Source organism: Rhinatrema bivittatum, chromosome 1 (genome assembly GCF_901001135.1).
Source record: "Rhinatrema bivittatum chromosome 1, aRhiBiv1.1, whole genome shotgun sequence".
In the NCBI taxonomy this organism is placed as follows: Eukaryota; Metazoa; Chordata; class Amphibia; order Gymnophiona; family Rhinatrematidae; genus Rhinatrema; species Rhinatrema bivittatum.
Genome location: NC_042615.1, coordinates 549336393 through 549356940, shown reverse-complemented (window position 1 = coordinate 549356940; position 20548 = coordinate 549336393). Strand labels below are relative to the sequence as shown.

Sequence of the window (20548 nt, the reverse complement as noted above, 5' to 3'; positions counted from 1 at the left end):
TTTTTCCACAGTAGAGTAACAGTAGATAAACATTATTTTGCCCAGCAAGTCAAGATAAGAGAATAAAACTGTAAAGAAGGAACATGCAGACAACAATGGAAACATGAGCTGACAATGCAGCATAGCAATCAGATAATAGAACTTTGGACCTAGAATCCTTAGTCCAATAAGACATATGTACCACTGGCAAATACCAGACTGTCATTTGCTTTATAAGACTAAGAAAAGAAAGTATACTTACATCATCTTCATATCTAACATGGATGCTGGAAATTTTCACCTGAAGATTCTTTATCACCTGAGTGACTAATTTTTCTACAAAAGTGTCTTGTTTTTCTTCTTTTTGCTTTTCTAAAATTAAAATAAAATTGTTTAGAATTAAACTTTTTTCACTAAAACAAAAGTACACAAAAATGTAATTTACATTTAGGTTCTTATTTATATCCCGCCTGATATGACAGGAACAAATAGCAACTCATGATATGCAAATTAGAAGAATAGATCATCCCAAAGTGAACAAGAGGAGGAAGGAAACAACGGAGCATAGAGGATAATTTTCAAGTAATTTTACCACAGTAGTTAAGAAGTTACCCAGGAAAAATCAATGGCTGAAAATTGTGAAACTTTTAATTGCAGAGGGAGAGTGCAAAGTGGGTACTTTTAACCATGCCACAAACGGGTACAACCGGCAGGGAAGGGGTGGGGGGAGGCACTACTGGAAAGCAATACATGGGGGATTTCATTTTGAAAACTGCATGCATTCTTTACAGTATGGGTGGCCAACTTCAGTCCCTGAGAGCCACAAACAGGTTTTCAGGATATCCACAATGAACATGCAAGGAGATAAAAACTGCATACAATGGAGGAAGTGCATGCAAATCTATCTCATGCATATTCACTGTGGATATCTTGAAAGCCTGGCCTATTTGTAGCTCTTGAGGACTAGAGTTGGCCACCCTTGCTTTACAGCATCAACTTTCCACTTGCTATAAAGCAATTGCAAAGTCCATGGGTACAGAAGTACCCATGGCGCAGACCAGTCCATGAATTTTTGGTAAGAATCTCTGCAGGGATTTTGAATCACCTGCAATATGTCCAAAATGTGCTACAATCACACTCATACTTGAAAAGATAATAGATTACCTGGAGCAAATATATAAATAATGTGAGTGTATGAAAAAAATTCATGGAGAAGAGAATAAGAATTTCACAGTGGACAAAACTCTGGGTAGTGAACACAATATTGCACTTTAGGAAAGTTTCACAGCATGATATATACAGTAGACAGGACATTTAATCTGATATGCCTCTGGGAATGCTGAAATGGTATCCTTAGCAACAGTACTAGTCAAGCATATTTCTAATAAAAACAATGGCTTGTTATCCAAGGCTGCCAAATATGGCAAGGAAACTTACATAATAAATCTAAATACGTTAGGTTATGAAATTTTTTCCATTATATGTGAATGTACCGATTCTGAAATATATTCATAGGCATGTGACTCTCATACCATCCCGCAAGCTCATTGGCATATCTGCTCTCAAGCCGCATCAGGGATCATCTTTAATCACTGGTCAAGATTTTGCCCATGTGTTTATATTGCTAATTTTTTACTTTTTGTTCTTTTTTTCTTTTTTAAATAAAAATTGTACTTCCCTTGTGAAGCTCAATGTCCGCGGAGGGTAATACCCTTCCAATTACTTTTAAATGCAGTCCAGAGTTCAGTTCTGAACTCTGAACTGAACTGAACTCTGGACTGCATTTAAAAGTAATTGGAAGGGTATTACCCTCCGCGGACATTGAGCTTCACAAGGGAAGTAAAATTTTTATTTAAAAAAGAAAAAAAGAACAAAAAGTAAAAAATTAGCAATATAAACACATGGGCAAAATCGTGACCAGTGATTAAAGATGATCCCTGATGCGGCTTGAGAGCAGATATGCCAATGAGCTTGCGGGATGGTATGAGAGTCACATGCCTATGAATATATTTCAGAATCGGTACATTCACATATAATGGAAAAAATTTCATAACCTAACGTATTTAGATTTATTTCATATTGGACTCGTTGGTTAATCGATTGAGTTAATTGATATAAGGAAACTTACATGCCATATAGTTTCAGCTAAAACAACAATCCTGGTTACACCAGATTAGACCAAAATTATTACAGGTTCCCTAAATAAATATGAAAGACCTAGAATAAAGAACTGCTAAATTACAGACTTCTGTTTTCTAGTACCCATGCAGCAAGAGATACGGGTTTGTTACCAAAAAATTGGCAAATGGTAAAGTAGTATATGTAAATCCTCTGGAAGAGAAAGAAGAAACAAAGTAGTATGGATTTCATGTTGCCATGGTCTAAATACAATCTTATCGTCCCAAAATTACAGTCTAAAGGAGATAAAATAGAGTTTGCTTACATGTAACAGGTGTTCTCCAAGGACAGTAGGATGTTCCCTGTACGTACCAGGATCAGTCCAGACACCTGGGTTGTGACTCCGCACCAGCAGATGGAGACAGAGCAAAACTTGTCGGGCACCCCTACATATAGTAAGGCGCCACCCACAGCTCGTCAGTCTTACTCTGTCTCCAGCAGATGGGGCAGGTCCACCCACAGTCTCTGGTGATCCTGGTTAGTGGTTAGCTAGTCAGGGGAGTTTAAAAAAAAAAAAATAAATAAAAATAAAAATCACTCCTTTAGGAGAGAGGTGTTTATTTTAGGTGAGAGTGGTTTATTTTTATTTTTTTTTGAGCCCATCAAGCGTTCGACGCTAAAGGATCTCACTTTTAAGGCGGTATTTCTCGTGGCTATTGCATCGGCGAGACGAGTTTCAGCATTGCAGGCGTTATCCTGTCGGGAGCCATTCCTCCGCTTTTCTGATTCGGGGGGGTCTCCTTAAGGACGGTTCCCTCCTTCCTCCCAAAGGTGGTGTCAGCTTTCTTTTGAACCAGTCGGTTGAGCTGCCCGCTTTTCCGGAGGGGGAGCGTTCTGATCCTAACGCCAAATGGTTGAAGAAGCTAGATGTTCGCAGACTTCTGTTCCGTTATCTGGAAGTGACGAATCCTTTTCGAGTTTCGGACCATCTTTTGTTCTATGGTCAGGTCCACAGCGCGGAGGGGCAGCTTCGCGGGCCACGATTGTTCATTGGCTGAAGGAAGCCATCGCTTCAGTGTACATACTGAAAGGGAAGGCTGTTCCGGTGGGTCTTCGGGCTCATTCCATACGCGCTCAGGCCGCTTCCGGGGCGGAATCTTCACATGTGTCGCTGCAAGAATTTTGCAGAGCGGCGACCTGGAGGTCTTGGCATACTTTTGCTAGACACTACCGGTTGGATGTCCGGGGCATGGATTCTGGGGGTTTCGGAGAGAGAGAGTGCTGCGAGCGGGACTCTCTGGTTCCCACCCTCAGTAAACGTCAGCTCTGGTACATCCCAGGTGTCTGGACTGATCCTGGTACGTACAGGGAAAGGAAAATTAGTTTCTTACCTGATAATTTTCGTTCCTGTAGTACCAAGGATCAGTCCAGGCTCCCGCCCTCGTAATCTGTAAGTGTATTGTTTGTTGCCGAGAGTCCGCTCGGTTGGGCTGGTTTTTGTTATTATCTGTTGGTTGGACCTCTGGTTTGGGGAGTTCTGATCCAGCTGGGGGTTCTTTGAGTCGGCCCGGGAGTTTTTGGGCGGTATAGTTAGTTAGTGGAGTTTTTCCATTTTTGCTTTGACATTACGTAAGACTGACGAGCTGTGGGTGGCGCCTTACTATATGTAGGGGTGCCCGACAAGTTTTGCTCTGTCTCCATCTGCTGGTGCGGAGTCACAACCCAGGTGTCTGGACTGATCCTTGGTACTACAGGAACGAAAATTATCAGGTAAGAAACTAATTTTCCTTTAGTCCTCACACGTGGGTGACATCAGATGGAGTCTGGCATGTAACTGACGTTAAGTTTGAACATGCATAATTGGGCATGCGCATCCCTGACCACTCCTCCCGCACGCCATGCGGGGCAAAAAAGCTAAAAAGACAAGGAGAACCAACCCCAAGGGGGAGGCCATAGTTGTTTTGAGAAATCACATCCTGCTGCCTTCAGAACACCTGTTACAAGTAAGCAATTCTATTTTCTCAGAGGACAAGCATAATGGCAGTCCTCAGGCCTGGGGAGTCCCTAGCTACAAACTGTGCCAAACTAAAAGCAGGGGAAAACACAAAATTCAAAAGGTATAAATGGGCAAGCTCATTTTGTTGGCAACAGGCACATTTTAGTGGTGTGTGTGTGTGTAGGAGACAGACATCCACAGCCTGGAGCCAAAATAACTGGCCCTAGGAAGGATGGGGATGGGTTCTACACCTCAAAAAGACTGTATAAGACAGACTGACCAAACCTATTGTCACGTCAGGAGTTCCTGTCCAAGCAATAGTGGGATGCTAATGTCTGAAGAGAATGCCAAGTCACAGCCTTGTAGATCTCCTCAGAGGATGATATTAGGTGGACTGCTAAAGTTGCCATGCCCCATCAGATTCAGGCCTGCCTGGGCATAACAAAAGATGATGCAGCCAATTAGAGGTTTGCTTGGCAAAAGCAATTCCAGGTTTGATGGACTCAAAGGAAACAAACAGGGTGGGCTTTGTAAAGGCTTCAGTCCATTCCAAGTAGAAACTGCAGCTCTTTTGCAGTCCAAACCATGTAGCACCTGTTCACCCTTGTGGATATGTGGCCTGGGAAAAAATGCTGGAAAGACGATTGACTGGTTAAAGTGGAAGACCAACAGTTCTTTAGGCAGAATATGTATGCCGAACCACCCTATTGTGGAAAATAAAACTTAATATAAGGTGGATATATTACTAAGACATAGAGCTCACTAACCTGGATGCCGAAGTGACCGCTACCAAAAATATGATTTTCCAGGTGAGGTACTTCACAAATTGAGCTTTTATTGAACTGGGCGAGTACCAGGTTGAGGTCCCATGTCACAGTGGAAGCTTCAACTGAAGCAACTCCCACTTGTAACAGGCAACTAAAGGCTGTACAGAATAGGGTTTACCTTCTACATGGCGATGATCAATCCAATTGTACTGAGATGAACCCTAACTGACAGGTCTATCCAGTAAAGTGCGGACGCGTTTACCCCACTCCTAACTCGCGTTCTACTCACTTCCCAGCCGCGTTAGCCCTTCCTGCGATCCACAACCCCCTTTAACCTACTCCTACCGCGTCCTAAAATTCCCGGGCAACCCGTTCCGCACGCGGCATGTATCTTGCATGCAAACGAGCGAATAGCAAATGTTGCTTACCTGATGTAACAGGTGTTCTCACAGGACAGCAGGATGGTAGTCCTCACAAATGGGTGACATCGAGGATGGAGCCCTGTACGGAAAACTTTTCTGTCAAAGTTTCAACAAGCTTTGACTGACACTGGCACACTGGGTGCACTGAGCATGCCCAGCCTGCAATTATCCCTGTGAGCCACAGGTGTCTCCCTCAGTCTCGTCTTATAGCTAAAAAGCGCAAGCGAAACTAAAATAAAAGTATACAGACCCAACTCCGTGGGGGTGGCGGGCGGGGTTTCGTGAGGACTAACATCCTGCTGTCCTGTGAGAACACCTGTTACATCAGGTAAGCAACATTTGCTTTCTCACAGGACAAGCAGGATGGTAGTCCTCACAAATGGGTGAGTACCGAGCTGAGGATGCCCGGGAATGCACCAGATACACCGCAGATGCGCAAAGGCGTAACGACTGAGGTGGAAATGGGAACGGAGGGCATCCGCAACACCATAATGGGTTCGTGGAAGGATGTTGGGTAGTGAATTGAAAAAAGTAAGAGTAGGCGGACTGGCCAAACATGGAGCATGCCGGCTAGTCAAATGTAAGCAATAATAGGCTGCGAAGGTATGGAGAGGACTCCAGGCTGCAACCTGATAAAAAAGTACAAGCAGCAGTAACCAAAGGGAAGCTGTTAAGGCTAAGACGGACACAACAGTATGTGGATACCCACAGTGTTGTAGTGAAATGTCTGCTTGTTGGTAGGAAAGGAAATATAGACCACTTAATCAGAAGGATTAGGTCTGTGTGGCCACTGGAAGTAGCAGCTTGACCCTTGCATGAAGGAAAGAGTCAAGTGGAATTCACATGGAATGCAGTGCAATGTAGATAGAATGTAAGCGCAGCATTACTGTCCAGGAATGTGGAAAACCCAGTCTCTCCCTAGGGCGAGAGAGAGAGGTTAGGAAAAATTAATAGAGTATTTCCTGAGGAAAGGAGATACAACATCTACCTGAAAAGGATAGAAAGTTGAATGCGTAGAACTACTCAGTGGCAGAGGAACGGAGTCAGGTGAGTATGGAAAGAGTGCATAACTCACGGACCCTGCTGGCAGGAATGACATTAAGAGGGAAAGAAGTTCCCTTGCCAAACTGTGGAAGAGAGGAATGGAAAGGCTCAAACGTAGAATGTATGAGACTTATAAGGAGAATATATATGTTCATTCCGTGATTAGAGAAATAGAGGCGGCTTGATCAGTGGATAATCCATGGTAAGCCGACTCAGAGAGGATTACCGAAAACGGGAACCCAACTCCCAAAACGATACACCTCCTAAGAGAAAGGTGTATCTATGTGGAGGATGTCTGGAGAACAGAATCCGAGGGAGTAAGAAAAAATGGTGGAAAAGTAAAAGGGGTAATACCTCTTTTTTTTTTTTTTTTTTTTTTTTAGCGTCAGGAGGTAAAGCCTGCCATATTAAACGGCAAGATTTATGTTTAGAAGGTTTTGTGACACTACCAGAACCTAAGAACATCAGTAAGTCTATGATTTAGGACTGACTGGTGAGGGAATAAAAGGTTACTGATATGATGGATTGAGAAGTATGGGAAGCATACTGATCTCAGTCAGGGAGTGGGGAAAAGAATACTGAACCCCATCCCAGTTCAACATTAGAAGAATGCTGGCTACGAGAGGGCAGCAGAAGAGATATATTGAAGAGGCCTTTGATGGAAGAAAAGGCATCTAAGGGAACGCATAGGAAACATGTGCAGGGAGCAGAACCTGTGCATCGTATGGAATGATGCAGACGCCGAGGAAAGTTTAGTTAAACTCAGCGTTAAAAGATTTGCCCTGTACACATGTAATTGAGACCATTCGAGAGGCTAGAACCTACGTGGAGAAGGTCAGATAGAGCGTTCATTAAATCTCTTAGATATGTGGCCCAAGGATGCATGAAGTGAACAAGGGCCAAGGGTAGAGCTGCGCAGCTGTCTAGCAGAGCAGCTAAGAGGTTGTGCGTGCTTATGAGTTGGAAAGCACATTGTCCCTATGCTGTCTGTCTGTATGCACAAAGAATTGTTGCAAAAGCAGTATTGGAAGGCATAAGGGCATAACTCATGGGTGCAACGTCCAGGACGTTTATGAGAAACTATGCTGGAGTGCAATAGATGCATAATGGGTTGACAGCTTTCAGGAGAAACTTTATAACCCTAAGGAATTGCGAGCATGAGTCGAAGGAGACTAGGTCCTAGTTCGAACTGGGATAAGAATCAGGGACGAAAGCAATGAAACCACTTAGGTCCATTGAGTATAGAATGTCACTGAATATAACCCATAGCAGTTTTGAATTATGAGAAAAATGCATAGTGGGAAGAAACCCCATAGCCCAACCATGAAAAGTTGAAAGGCTGAGGTTATGGAAAATATGCGCAGGGACATATAACAATGTATCAGAATGTCTGTGCGCATGCTGGACAAGAGGGTCTTAAGACTGTGGTGTCCAGAAGTGTTACAGAAGGGATTTATGGCAGTGACAGTAATCCCAGTTAGTAAATGTATAGTGAGTCCTGAAAAAAGTGAGAGCTCCTTGCATGTACTGAAAGTGGTTAGCAGTAGTCTATGCAAGGAAAGTGAATGATGTTACACTCCGCAGAGAAAACAGCATTCACCAACAGTGATGCAAGAGACAGTTCACTTACCGAAGCTGGTGCCAGCGGCAGAGCTTGGGGTTGTAATGTTGACTCACCATAAAGCACATAGAAACATTAAAATAATGTACTTACTGCAGTATGGAGTGATGGTAACCAAAGATACCATTGTACCTGTGACGTCTAAAGAAAGTTGGATTTTCTTAGGTCCAGGATGTGCGGAGAGTAACTATTTTCTGTTAAAAGAAAGAATAGTGCAATTAAAACTCCCCAACCCCCCTCCCTTCTCCCCTCTGCACTTCGTAGCGCCTGGGGGAGTGTACCGGGACTTTGGTACAAGGTGGGGTGGCCGCTCTGATATCTGACCAGATGGGAGACCAGGAGGTGTCCCAATGGAGGATATCATGTAGGCTCCTGCAGGTGTGTGAGCGGTAAGTGGTACCCACATTTCTGTATGCTGTACAAGGAGACACTGAGACCTGTGGCCAGGCCTCAAGGTGGACTTGTACATGGGGCAATGGTTGCTGAATCTCATGTTTAGCAGATCAGCCAATGCAGCTGGACCTTGGTTGGGAGGGAACCAAGAGTCAGAGCATTGGTCGGCACAGGGACTTGTTACTGACAAGAGAAGAAGCCCTGCTGCAATCCCAAGAAGATAGAGGGGTTCTCCTGATATTGTGGCTAACATAGCTAACATAGCGATATGTGACACTAATACAGTTCTAAAAGGCACATGACCCAGAACTTTTCGAACCACGGTCCGAATGGGAGAACACAACTCTATGGGAATGCCGCCGAAGCGGGGTACTTACCATCCGACGTGGATCGCCGCAAGACGAGCCGGTGAAGATTGTTGACCCCGACGGTCTCCGGAGTCCTCGAGGGTAAGGCCGGGGACGTAAACGTCCATCTCGCTCTGAAACCCGGTATGGTGGCACAGGTACAGAGGAGACAGGCCAGGCGTGAGTGGCGTTTAGACTGCTAAGTGTAACAGATGGCCATAGTCCCACACCACTTGACGGTGGGGCACGCCAGGAACAGAGGAGCCCTAACGGAACTCATGTTCCCTTCCCTCGTCACAGCGGCTCGATGTGTCGTGACGCCAATGCAGAAGCTGTCGGACCTGGATCCGGAAGTTCTGGATCACCAAGGACTGCCAAAACTGTAGGAACAGTGCTGATGGCAGTGGTGATGTCGCTCTGCCCGAGCGTTGTCCAGCCTGGAGAAGGATGGCACCGATGTGCTGGATGGCGTCAGCGGCGGACGATCACGATGTCGGCGATGATGGGTGCCACGGTGCTCGGCCCGGTCTTTCCCCAGCGCCGAGATGGAAGCCCTCGTCGTCCTGGAAGGCGATCGATGACGAACTGTCAGCACGCCTGCTCTGCTCCTGACACAATGGAGTGTCTTAAGCTAATACGGGGCTTAAAAAGAACCCAAAGCGTGGAGCAATGTGAGGAGGCGAGGGTATTATGTGGCGGTGCTATGTCGGTATTGACGATATTGAAGGCAACCTATGGGGCTTCGAGGATATCATCAAAATGGGTATGAAAAATCGTCGATGACTGGCCAGGAGAATGATGACAGTGACGGGCACCGACAGCAGTGGCATAGGTATCTTTGAAACGATGTGGAATCGAATAATCGAAAAACATTGCCGTTATTGAAAAAGATACCGGCATCGACTGAGTCGAAGTCGAATCAATAGGGCGTCAAGGACACCGAAGGAAAACGGAGGGGTCGAGGGCATCGATGCATGGAGGCGGGCATTTATGCCGTTTGTGGCATGGCCACGGGCATCAACTATAGGGCCACAGACGTTGACGGTATCGATTTGGACAGACTCAGATTTCCAAGTGTACATGGCATCGGTGCCCCAGACACGTGTGTCGGTGGCATCGATATGGACACGTATGGAATCGATGGCATGGATCTCCCAGTCGATGAATTTCATCCCGGCATCAACGCCAGTCCTGGAATCGGCATGGGCATCGATGCCAGCCATAAGGCTGGCATTGGCATCAACGCCCATCCACGGAATCGAGCCGGCATGGATACCCACCGATGGGACCCACCTGGGCATCGAATTTCACCGATGGGAGCAGCCTGGCATCGACTGCCCTCGATGGATGCATTCTAACATAGATGCCCATGGATGAAACACCTGGGCATCGGTGTCCATCGATGCAAAAGGACCCGGCACCGATGCCATCGACGGACGGCCATCCGGCACCAATGCCATCGACGGACAAGCCATCCGGCACCGATGTCCATCGATGGGGACCATCCGGCACCGATGTCCACCGATGGGGACCATCCGGCATCGATGCCCACCGACGAATCGATGTGGCACCGATGCCCACCGATGGAAAAGGGCTGGACATCGGTGGGGAGGATGGGGCATCGATGGCATCCCCAAAAGGGGGGGTGGCATCGATGAAGTGACCCTGGGATCGTTAAAAAGTGTCTCGGGCAGCGGTGGCGGCGACCCCGAGTATGCATGGCAGTGACTAACAGCGTGTGCGTCAATGGCATGCATCCGGGTAGGGACGGCACCGAGGAAGCCCAAGGAAAAAAAACAGTGCGTAGGAGGAAAAAAGCCTGGTAGCACTGAAAAAGCAAAAAACATGGATAAAGGCATCAGGGCAACCGTGGGGGGAGGGGCGCTGATGACATATAAAAGCCCAGGGCGGTTTAGGAGGGTCCCGGTGTAGCGATAGGGTATCGACTGCGTGAGGGTACCAGGGAACGAAGGACTTGAAGCTACAGAGGTCCTAAAGTTAAGGAAAAAATCCCTACCCCACTAGCATAAGCAAGCAGAGTGTCACAGAGATACTCGCAAGCTGTTTAAAGCTAACTGAAAAATGGGGGAAGGGAAGGCTTCAGTCAGTTAACAGCCTTAAGATAGTGACAGGAACCGACCGAACAAATAAGAATTAGTACTCACCGAGCGTCGTTAAAAAACGTACGCGGAGGGAGACCCTGTGCAGGGAAAAAGTGTTTTTTGAAGTGAAAAGTTAAGTGTTTCCATGAGGTAATTAGTTAAAAAATCCTCACAGAGCTCCAACCGCTATGCTGACTGCAGAGCGGAAAAAAGAAGACTGAGGGAGACACCTGTGGCTCACAGGGATAATTGCAGGCTGGGCATGCTCAGTGCACCCAGTGTGCCAGTGTCAGTCAAAGCTTGTTGAAACTTTGACAGAAAAGTTTTCCGTACAGGGCTCCATCCTCGATGTCACCCATTTGTGAGGACTACCATCCTGCTTGTCCTGTGAGAATAGCTATTCCCTACCATCCAGTAACGCGTGCCCCGACTATCGCTATTGTACCCTGCCGTTTTGCCCCGCGTTTAACCTGCTAACTTACCGCCTACCCCTGCATTAGAGGCAAGGGTAAGGGTGACTGACACTGGCACACTGGGTGCACTGAGCATGCCCAGCCTGCAATTATCCCTGTGAGCCACAGGTGTCTCCCTCAGTCTCGTCTTATAGCTAAAAAGCGCAAGCGAAACTAAAATAAAAGTATACAGACCCAACTCCGTGGGGTGGCGGGCGGGTTTCGTGAGGACTAACATCCTGCTGTCCTGTGAGAACACCTGTTACATCAGGTAAGCAACATTTGCTTTCTCACAGGACAAGCAGGATGGTAGTCCTCACAAATGGGTGAGTACCGAGCTGAGGATGCCCGGGAATGCACCAGATACACCGCAGATGCGCAAAGGCGTAACGACTGAGGTGGAAATGGGAACGGAGGGCATCCGCAACACCATAATGGGTTCGTGGAAGGATGTTGGGTAGTGAATTGAAAAAAGTAAGAGTAGGCGGACTGGCCCAAACATGGAGCATGCCGGCTAGTCAAATGTAAGCAATAATAGGCTGCGAAGGTATGGAGAGGACTCCAGGCTGCAACCTGATAAAAAAGTACAAGCAGCAGTAACCAAAGGGAAGCTGTTAGGCTAAGACGGACACAACAGTATGTGGATACCCACAGTGTTGTAGTGAAATGTCTGCTTGTTGGTAGGAAAGGAAATATAGACCACTTAATCAGAAGGATTAGGTCTGTGTGGCCACTGGAAGTAGCAGCTTGACCCTTGCATGAAGGAAAGAGTCAAGTGGAATTCACATGGAATGCAGTGCAATGTAGATAGAATGTAAGCGCAGCATTACTGTCCAGGAATGTGGAAAACCCAGTCTCTCCCTAGGGCGAGAGAGAGAGGTTAGGAAAAATTAATAGAGTATTTCCTGAGGAAAGGAGATACAACATCTACCTGAAAAGGATAGAAAGTTGAATGCGTAGAACTACTCAGTGGCAGAGGAACGGAGTCAGGTGAGTATGGAAAGAGTGCATAACTCACGTCCCTGCTGGCAGGAATGACATTAAGAGGGAAAGAAGTTCCCTTGCCAAACTGTGGAAGAGAGGAATGGAAAGGCTCAAACGTAGAATGTATGAGACTTATAAGGAGAATATATATGTTCATTCCGTGATTAGAGAAATAGAGGCGGCTTGATCAGTGGATAATCCATGGTAAGCCGACTCAGAGAGGATTACCGAAAACGGGAACCAACTCCCAAAACGATACACCTCCTAAGAGAAAGGTGTATCTATGTGGAGGATGTCTGGAGAACAGAATCCGAGGGAGTAAGAAAAAATGGTGGAAAAGTAAAAGGGGTAATACCTCTTTTTTTTTTTTTTTTTTTTTTTTAGCGTCAGGAGGTAAAGCCTGCCATATTAAACGGCAAGATTTATGTTTAGAAGGTTTTGTGACACTACCAGAACCTAAGAACATCAGTAAGTCTATGATTTAGGACTGACTGGTGAGGGAATAAAAGGTTACTGATATGATGGATTGAGAAGTATGGGAAGCATACTGATCTCAGTCAGGGAGTGGGGAAAAGAATACTGAACCCCATCCCAGTTCAACATTAGAAGAATGCTGGCTACGAGAGGCAGCAGAAGAGATATATTGAAGAGGCCTTTGATGGAAGAAAAGGCATCTAAGGGAACGCATAGGAAACATGTGCAGGGAGCAGAACCTGTGCATCGTATGGAATGATGCAGACGCCGAGGAAAGTTTAGTTAAACTCAGCGTTAAAAGATTTGCCCTGTACACATGTAATTGAGACCATTCGAGAGGCTAGAAACCTACGTGGAGAAGGTCAGATAGAGCGTTCATTAAATCTCTTAGATATGTGGCCCAAGGATGCATGAAGTGAACAAGGGCCAAGGGTAGAGCTGCGCAGCTGTCTAGCAGAGCAGCTAAGAGGTTGTGCGTGCTTATGAGTTGGAAAGCACATTGTCCCTATGCTGTCTGTCTGTATGCACAAAGAATTGTTGCAAAAGCAGTATTGGAAGGCATAAGGGCATAACTCATGGGTGCAACGTCCAGGACGTTATGAGAAACTATGCTGGAGTGCAATAGATGCATAATGGGTTGACAGCTTTCAGGAGAAACTTTATAACCCTAAGGAATTGCGAGCATGAGTCGAAGGAGACTAGGTCCTAGTTCGAACTGGGATAAGAATCAGGGACGAAAGCAATGAAACCACTTAGGTCCATTGAGTATAGAATGTCACTGAATATAACCCATAGCAGTTTTGAATTATGAGAAAAATGCATAGTGGGAAGAAACCCCATAGCCCAACCATGAAAAGTTGAAAGGCTGAGGTTATGGAAAATATGCGCAGGGACATATAACAATGTATCAGAATGTCTGTGCGCATGCTGGACAAGAGGGTCTTAAGACTGTGGTGTCCAGAAGTGTTACAGAAGGGATTTATGGCAGTGACAGTAATCCCAGTTAGTAAATGTATAGTGAGTCCTGAAAAAAGTGAGAGCTCCTTGCATGTACTGAAAGTGGTTAGCAGTAGTCTATGCAAGGAAAGTGAATGATGTTACACTCCGCAGAGAAACAGCATTCACCAACAGTGATGCAAGAGACAGTTCACTTACCGAAGCTGGTGCCAGCGGCAGAGCTTGGGGTTGTAATGTTGACTCACCATAAAGCACATAGAAACATTAAAATAATGTACTTACTGCAGTATGGAGTGATGGTAACCAAAGATACCATTGTACCTGTGACGTCTAAAGAAAGTTGGATTTTCTTAGGTCCAGGATGTGCGGAGAGTAACTATTTTCTGTTAAAAGAAAGAATAGTGCAATTAAAACTCCCCAACCCCCCTCCCTTCTCCCCTCTGCACTTCGTAGCGCCTGGGGGAGTGTACCGGGACTTTGGTACAAGGTGGGGTGGCCGCTCTGATATCTGACCAGATGGGAGACCAGGAGGTGTCCCAATGGAGGATATCATGTAGGCTCCTGCAGGTGTGTGAGCGGTAAGTGGTACCCCACATTTCTGTATGCTGTACAAGGAGACACTGAGACCTGTGGCCAGGCCTCAAGGTGGACTTGTACATGGGGCAATGGTTGCTGAATCTCATGTTTAGCAGATCAGCCAATGCAGCTGGACCTTGGTTGGGAGGGAACCAAGAGTCAGAGCATTGGTCGGCACAGGGACTTGTTACTGACAAGAGAAGAAGCCCTGCTGCAATCCCAAGAAGATAGAGGGGTTCTCCTGATATTGTGGCTAACATAGCTAACATAGCGATATGTGACACTAATACAGTTCTAAAAGGCACATGACCCAGAACTTTTCGAACCACGGTCCGAATGGGAGAACACAACTCTATGGGAATGCCGCCGAAGCGGGTACTTACCATCCGACGTGGATCGCCGCAAGACGAGCCGGTGAAGATTGTTGACCCCGACGGTCTCCGGAGTCCTCGAGGGTAAGGCCGGGGACGTAAACGTCCATCTCGCTCTGAAACCCGGTATGGTGGCACAGGTACAGAGGAGACAGGCCAGGCGTGAGTGGCGTTTAGACTGCTAAGTGTAACAGATGGCCATAGTCCCACACCACTTGACGGTGGGGCACGCCAGGAACAGAGGAGCCCTAACGGAACTCATGTTCCCTTCCCTCGTCACAGCGGCTCGATGTGTCGTGACGCCAATGCAGAAGCTGTCGGACCTGGATCCGGAAGTTCTGGATCACCAAGGACTGCCAAAACTGTAGGAACAGTGCTGATGGCAGTGGTGATGTCGCTCTGCCCGAGCGTTGTCCAGCCTGGAGAAGGATGGCACCGATGTGCTGGATGGCGTCAGCGGCGGACGATCACGATGTCGGCGATGATGGGTGCCACGGTGCTCGGCCCGGTCTTTCCCCAGCGCCGAGATGGAAGCCCTCGTCGTCCTGGAAGGCGATCGATGACGAACTGTCAGCACGCCTGCTCTGCTCCTGACACAATGGAGTGTCTTAAGCTAATACGGGGCTTAAAAAAGAACCCAAAGCGTGGAGCAATGTGAGGAGGCGAGGGTATTATGTGGCGGTGCTATGTCGGTATTGACGATATTGAAGGCAACCTATGGGGCTTCGAGGATATCATCAAAATGGGTATGAAAAATCGTCGATGACTGGCCAGGAGAATGATGACAGTGACGGGCACCGACAGCAGTGGCATAGGTATCTTTGAAACGATGTGGAATCGAATAATCGAAAAACATTGCCGTTATTGAAAAAGATACCGGCATCGACTGAGTCGAAGTCGAATCAATAGGGCGTCAAGGACACCGAAGGAAAACGGAGGTGTCGAGGGCATCGATGCATGGAGGCGGGCATTTATGCCGTTTGTGGCATGGCCACGGGCATCAACTATAGGGCCACAGACGTTGACGGTATCGATTTGGACAGACTCAGATTTCCAAGTGTACATGGCATCGGTGCCCCAGACACGTGTGTCGGTGGCATCGATATGGACACGTATGGAATCGATGGCATGGATCTCCCAGTCGATGAATTTCATCCCGGCATCAACGCCAGTCCTGGAATCGGCATGGGCATCGATGCCAGCCATAAGGCTGGCATTGGCATCAACGCCCATCCACGGAATCGAGCCGGCATGGATACCCACCGATGGGACCCACCTGGGCATCGAATTTCACCGATGGGAGCAGCCTGGCATCGACTGCCCTCGATGGATGCATTCTAACATAGATGCCCATGGATGAAACACCTGGGCATCGGTGTCCATCGATGCAAAAGGACCCGGCACCGATGCCATCGACGGACGGCCATCCGGCACCAATGCCATCGACGGACAAGCCATCCGGCACCGATGTCCATCGATGGGGACCATCCGGCACCGATGTCCACCGATGGGGACCATCCGGCATCGATGCCCACCGACGAATCGATGTGGCACCGATGCCCACCGATGGAAAAGGGCTGGACATCGGTGGGGAGGATGGGGCATCGATGGCATCCCCAAAAGGGGGGGTGGCATCGATGAAGTGACCCTGGGATCGTTAAAAGTGTCTCGGGCAGCGGTGGCGGCGACCCGAGTATGCATGGCAGTGACTAACAGCGTGTGCGTCAATGGCATGCATCCGGGTAGGGACGGCACCGAGGAAGCCCAAGGAAAAAAACAGTGCGTAGGAGGAAAAAGCCTGGTAGCACTGAAAAGCAAAAAACATGGATAAAGGCATCAGGGCACCGTGGGGGGAGGGGCGCTGATGACATATAAAAGCCCAGGGCGGTTTAGGAGGGTCCCGGTGTAGCGATAGGGTATCGACTGCGTGAGGGTACCAGGGAACGAAGGACTTGAAGCTACAGAGGTCCTAAAGTTAAGGAAAAAATCCCTACCCCACTAGCATAAGCAAGCAGAGTGTCACAGAGATACTCGCAAGCTGTTTAAAGCTAACTGAAAAATGGGGGAAGGGAAGGCTTCAGTCAGTTAACAGCCTTAAGATAGTGACAGGAACCGACCGAAAAATAAGAATTAGTACTCACCGAGCGTCGTAAAAACGTACGCGGAGGGAGACCTGTGCAGGGAAAAGTGTTTTTTGAAGTGAAAAGTTAAGTGTTTCCATGAGGTAATTAGTTAAAAAATCCTCACAGAGCTCCAACCGCTATGCTGACTGCAGAGCGGAAAAAAGAAGACTGAGGGAGACACCTGTGGCTCACAGGGATAATTGCAGGCTGGGCATGCTCAGTGCACCCAGTGTGCCAGTGTCAGTCAAAGCTTGTTGAAACTTTGACAGAAAAGTTTTCCGTACAGGGCTCCATCCTCGATGTCACCCATTTGTGAGGACTACCATCCTGCTTGTCCTGTGAGAATAGCTATTCCCTACCATCCAGTAACGCGTGCCCCGACTATCGCTATTGTACCCTGACGTTTTGCCCCGCGTTTAACCTGCTAACTTACCGCCTACCCCTGCATTAGAGGCAAGGGTAAGGGTAGGCGGCAAACTTTCCCCCAGCCCCCGCTCTCCTGCCCTGGCCGCGTCCATGGGTGCCGGTCCCTGGGGCAGCCCCAGTCCTCTCCCCTCATCCCGAAGCCAAAAAAAAAACGAAAAAAAAAGTTGCAAGAGAGAGAGGGGAGAGGACGGGCAACCCTACCTTCGGAATTGCCAGTCCTCCCTCCCCTTCTCCCGAAGCAGGGCGCGAAAAGCAGCCTTGCTCCGGGAGGAGGGGGGAGGGGACTGGCAGTATAAAGTGACTTACTTTTGCAGCCCCCCATCCGGACATCAGCGAACACGACCGCGGCTCCCCTCTCCTGCCTCCAGCTGCTCAGGAAGATGGATGTCACGTCTTAAGCGGCCATCAGCAGAAATGGATCGCGGCTCCCCTCCCCTGCCTCCCAGCAAAGATGGATGCCTGCACGGGGGAAAGCGGCCCCTGTGTGTGCAATTGGCCGCTCAAGACGTGACGTCACATGCCGTGACGCCAAACGTCGTGACGTCACGTCTTGAGCGGCCAATTGCACACACAGGGGCCGCTTTCCCCCGTGCAGGCGTCCATCTTCGCCGGGAGGCAGGGGAGCCGCGATCCGTTTCTGCTGATGGCCGTCTCCTCCAGAGGGCTGCAAAAAAAAGTAAGTAGCTTGGTCGCTTCACACTGCCAATCCTCTCTCCCCTCCTCCCGGAGCAAGGCTGCTTTTCGCGCCTTGCCTCGGGAGGAGGGGAGAGGGACTGGCCATCCCGAGCTTAGGATTGCCCGTCCTCTCTCCCCTCTCTCTCTTGCAACTTTTTTTTTTTTTTTTCGATTTTTTCGCTTTTGTTGCTTCGGGAGGAGGGGAGAGAGGGCTGACAATCCTGAGCGTCGGAGAACTGTCCACTTCCTGGTACCTGTCATTTCAAATGTCACTTGAAATGACATTTGAAATGACAGATACCAGCGCGTCCGTGAAGCGTTAGGCCCGCGCAACCCGTTTTACTGTATAGAACGCTATAGCGCTCTATACAGTAAAACGGGTTGCGCGGGCCTAACGCTTCACGGATGCTTCTAAGACGCAGCTTGCATTAGCAAGCTATTTACATACAGGATCAAGCGGTAGGTGAGCTGCACTGTGCATGCGGCAACCGTGGGTGCGCCGGGCACTAACGCAGCTCTTCCTACCGCTCGGTACTGGATTGACCTGTGAGTTAGTCTTCAGACAGACTCAGATGTAGAAGATGCTCAAGCAGTTTTTTGTGGAATAGAAGAATGGATCTAAGATCTTTCCCTCACACCAGAATGTAAACTTCCTCCACTTCACATCACAGGGTTTTCTGATTTCCAAGAAGGATTCCATGAGGAAGACAGATGTAGGGAGATAGAGTGCTGATCATTCAGGCTGTGGGACAGTGCAACAGTTTTGATCTTGAGTGATGAGAGTTGGGAGAATTCCCTAACCTGCCGGGACCCCTGACTGACATCTCCTATAAGAGCAGAAACGAAATCTCTCTCAGCCAAAAGGAAGCCATGCAGATCACAGTTCCCCAATCCCTTCCGAGTTTCAGTAAGGTATTTGTGACCAGAAGAACTGGAGGACACATGTACCCAAGACCCTGTCCCTTCATTTGCAGTGAAGGCATCTATGGCCAATTTGCCTTGAATCCCCCTTGTGGAGCAGAAATTCAGGACCTTTCTGTTCAGAGGAGGTGCAAATATATCATGGGTGTGTCCCACTTGTGAAATATCCAGTTGCTACCTCCCTGTCTAGGAAGTACTCATGGGAGTTCAGGAGCTGACTCAGTCTGTCTGCCAAGACATTCTCCTCTCCTTCCAGACAAGTGGTCCTGAGGACCATTCCCTGAGAAATGGCCCAGTTCCAGATCTGGGATAGTTTCCTGACATAGGAGGTATGACCCTTATCACATTACTTACCTTGCTTGTTTAAAATCATTACTTTGCATGTTACTACACAGGAGAAATACACCAAGACTTGTGGAATCAACCATCCTTGACATAACCTGTATTGATGTTATCAGCTCCTGAAAATTATTTGGAGCTTTGAATTCTGCTGAGTTACAAATTCCCCAGTGAGTCACTTTAACCTTATCACAGGTACAAGAAGGCTTTGTTCATTTTGTTACAAAATTTAAAATTTGCCTGCAACCAAATCAATTACCTTGATCAGCTACCTTCTTTTTTGCATCTTCTATTCTTTGTAGTTCTCGTTGTTTTACTTCAAGGAGCTGTTTATCTTCCTTTTCCGCATCATATTTTATGCCTACACAGATAATACAAAAAAATAAATAAATAAATAAAAAGCCTGAAACCTGAACACTCATTACAAAGATTAAGTTAATTTAACACAATGTGGGAATAATTTAAATTTTCATGCAACATTCTCTTATAAATACTTAGGAACTGATTTATCAAAAAGGTTTTCTCCCATTTGTGCTCTTCACAGATCAAACCTGTGGTATGTTATACCAACAGGCTTGTATTTAAAATTATCTAAGTCTAATGGGAAGAAAAAAAAAATGTAAGTTTCACATCAAACCTTAAACACAAATTTAAAAAAAAAAAAAAAAAAAAAAGAGTGTTCCTTCAACATGAACTTACTGGCTGTAGGCACTATAAGCAAATACACTCCATCCAAAACAGCTTCAACAGGTTGCGTGTATAGGTTTTTCCATGGGATTTTCAGATCAAGTTTACCTTTATAAAACAAAAATTAAGAATAAAGCCATCAAATACTTTAGAGTCTAAGATTGCCTATATGTCCTGAAATGTAAATCACACAACAAGATGAGTTCTTTGGGAAATAATAATTCCATGCTTGTCCGGTAACAAAATACCTATGATGGATATTTATAAAAACATAAGATTTGCCATACTGGGCAGACCAAATGTCCACCAAGCTCAGTATCCTGTTTCCAACAGTGGCCAATCCAGGTGACAAGTATCTGGTAGGATCCCAAGGTGTAATTAGATTCCAAGCTGCTTCTCCCAAGAATAATGAGTGGATTTCTGCAACTCTTCTTTAATAATAGTTAATGGACTTTTCCTCCAGGAATTTGTCCAAACTTTTTTTTTTTTTTTTTTTTTTTTTTAACACAGCTACACTAATAGCTTTCATCATGTACTGTGGCAACAAATTCCAGAACTTAATTATACATTGAGTAAAAAAATATTCTCTTAGTTTTGAATGTATTACCCTAGTAGCTTCAATGTTTGTCCCTTGGTCTTTGTACTTTTCAAAAAATTAAACTGCTTAACGTTTACTCATTCCATTCTACTTGTTATTTTATAAATCTCTATCATACCTCCCCTCAGCTGTTTTCTCCAAGCTGAAGAGTCCTAGCTTCTTTAGCCTTTCGTCAT

General features: G+C 46.9%; 1 protein-coding gene across 3 annotated transcripts in view; it reads right to left on the bottom strand.

Annotated features, from left to right (window-relative positions):
- VPS13A (vacuolar protein sorting 13 homolog A) overlaps nucleotides 1-20548 on the bottom strand; it is a 745426-nt gene that overhangs the window by 633792 nt on the left and 91086 nt on the right. For all 3 annotated transcript variants that reach the window (XM_029616432.1, XM_029616443.1, XM_029616452.1), the window contains exons 4-6: nucleotides 19787-19882; nucleotides 19347-19448; nucleotides 242-351 (exon numbers count right to left, since the gene is read on the bottom strand). In XM_029616432.1, coding sequence (XP_029472292.1) covers nucleotides 242-351; nucleotides 19347-19448; nucleotides 19787-19882 — 308 coding nt within the window. The remainder of the gene's footprint in view (nucleotides 1-241; nucleotides 352-19346; nucleotides 19449-19786; nucleotides 19883-20548) is intronic.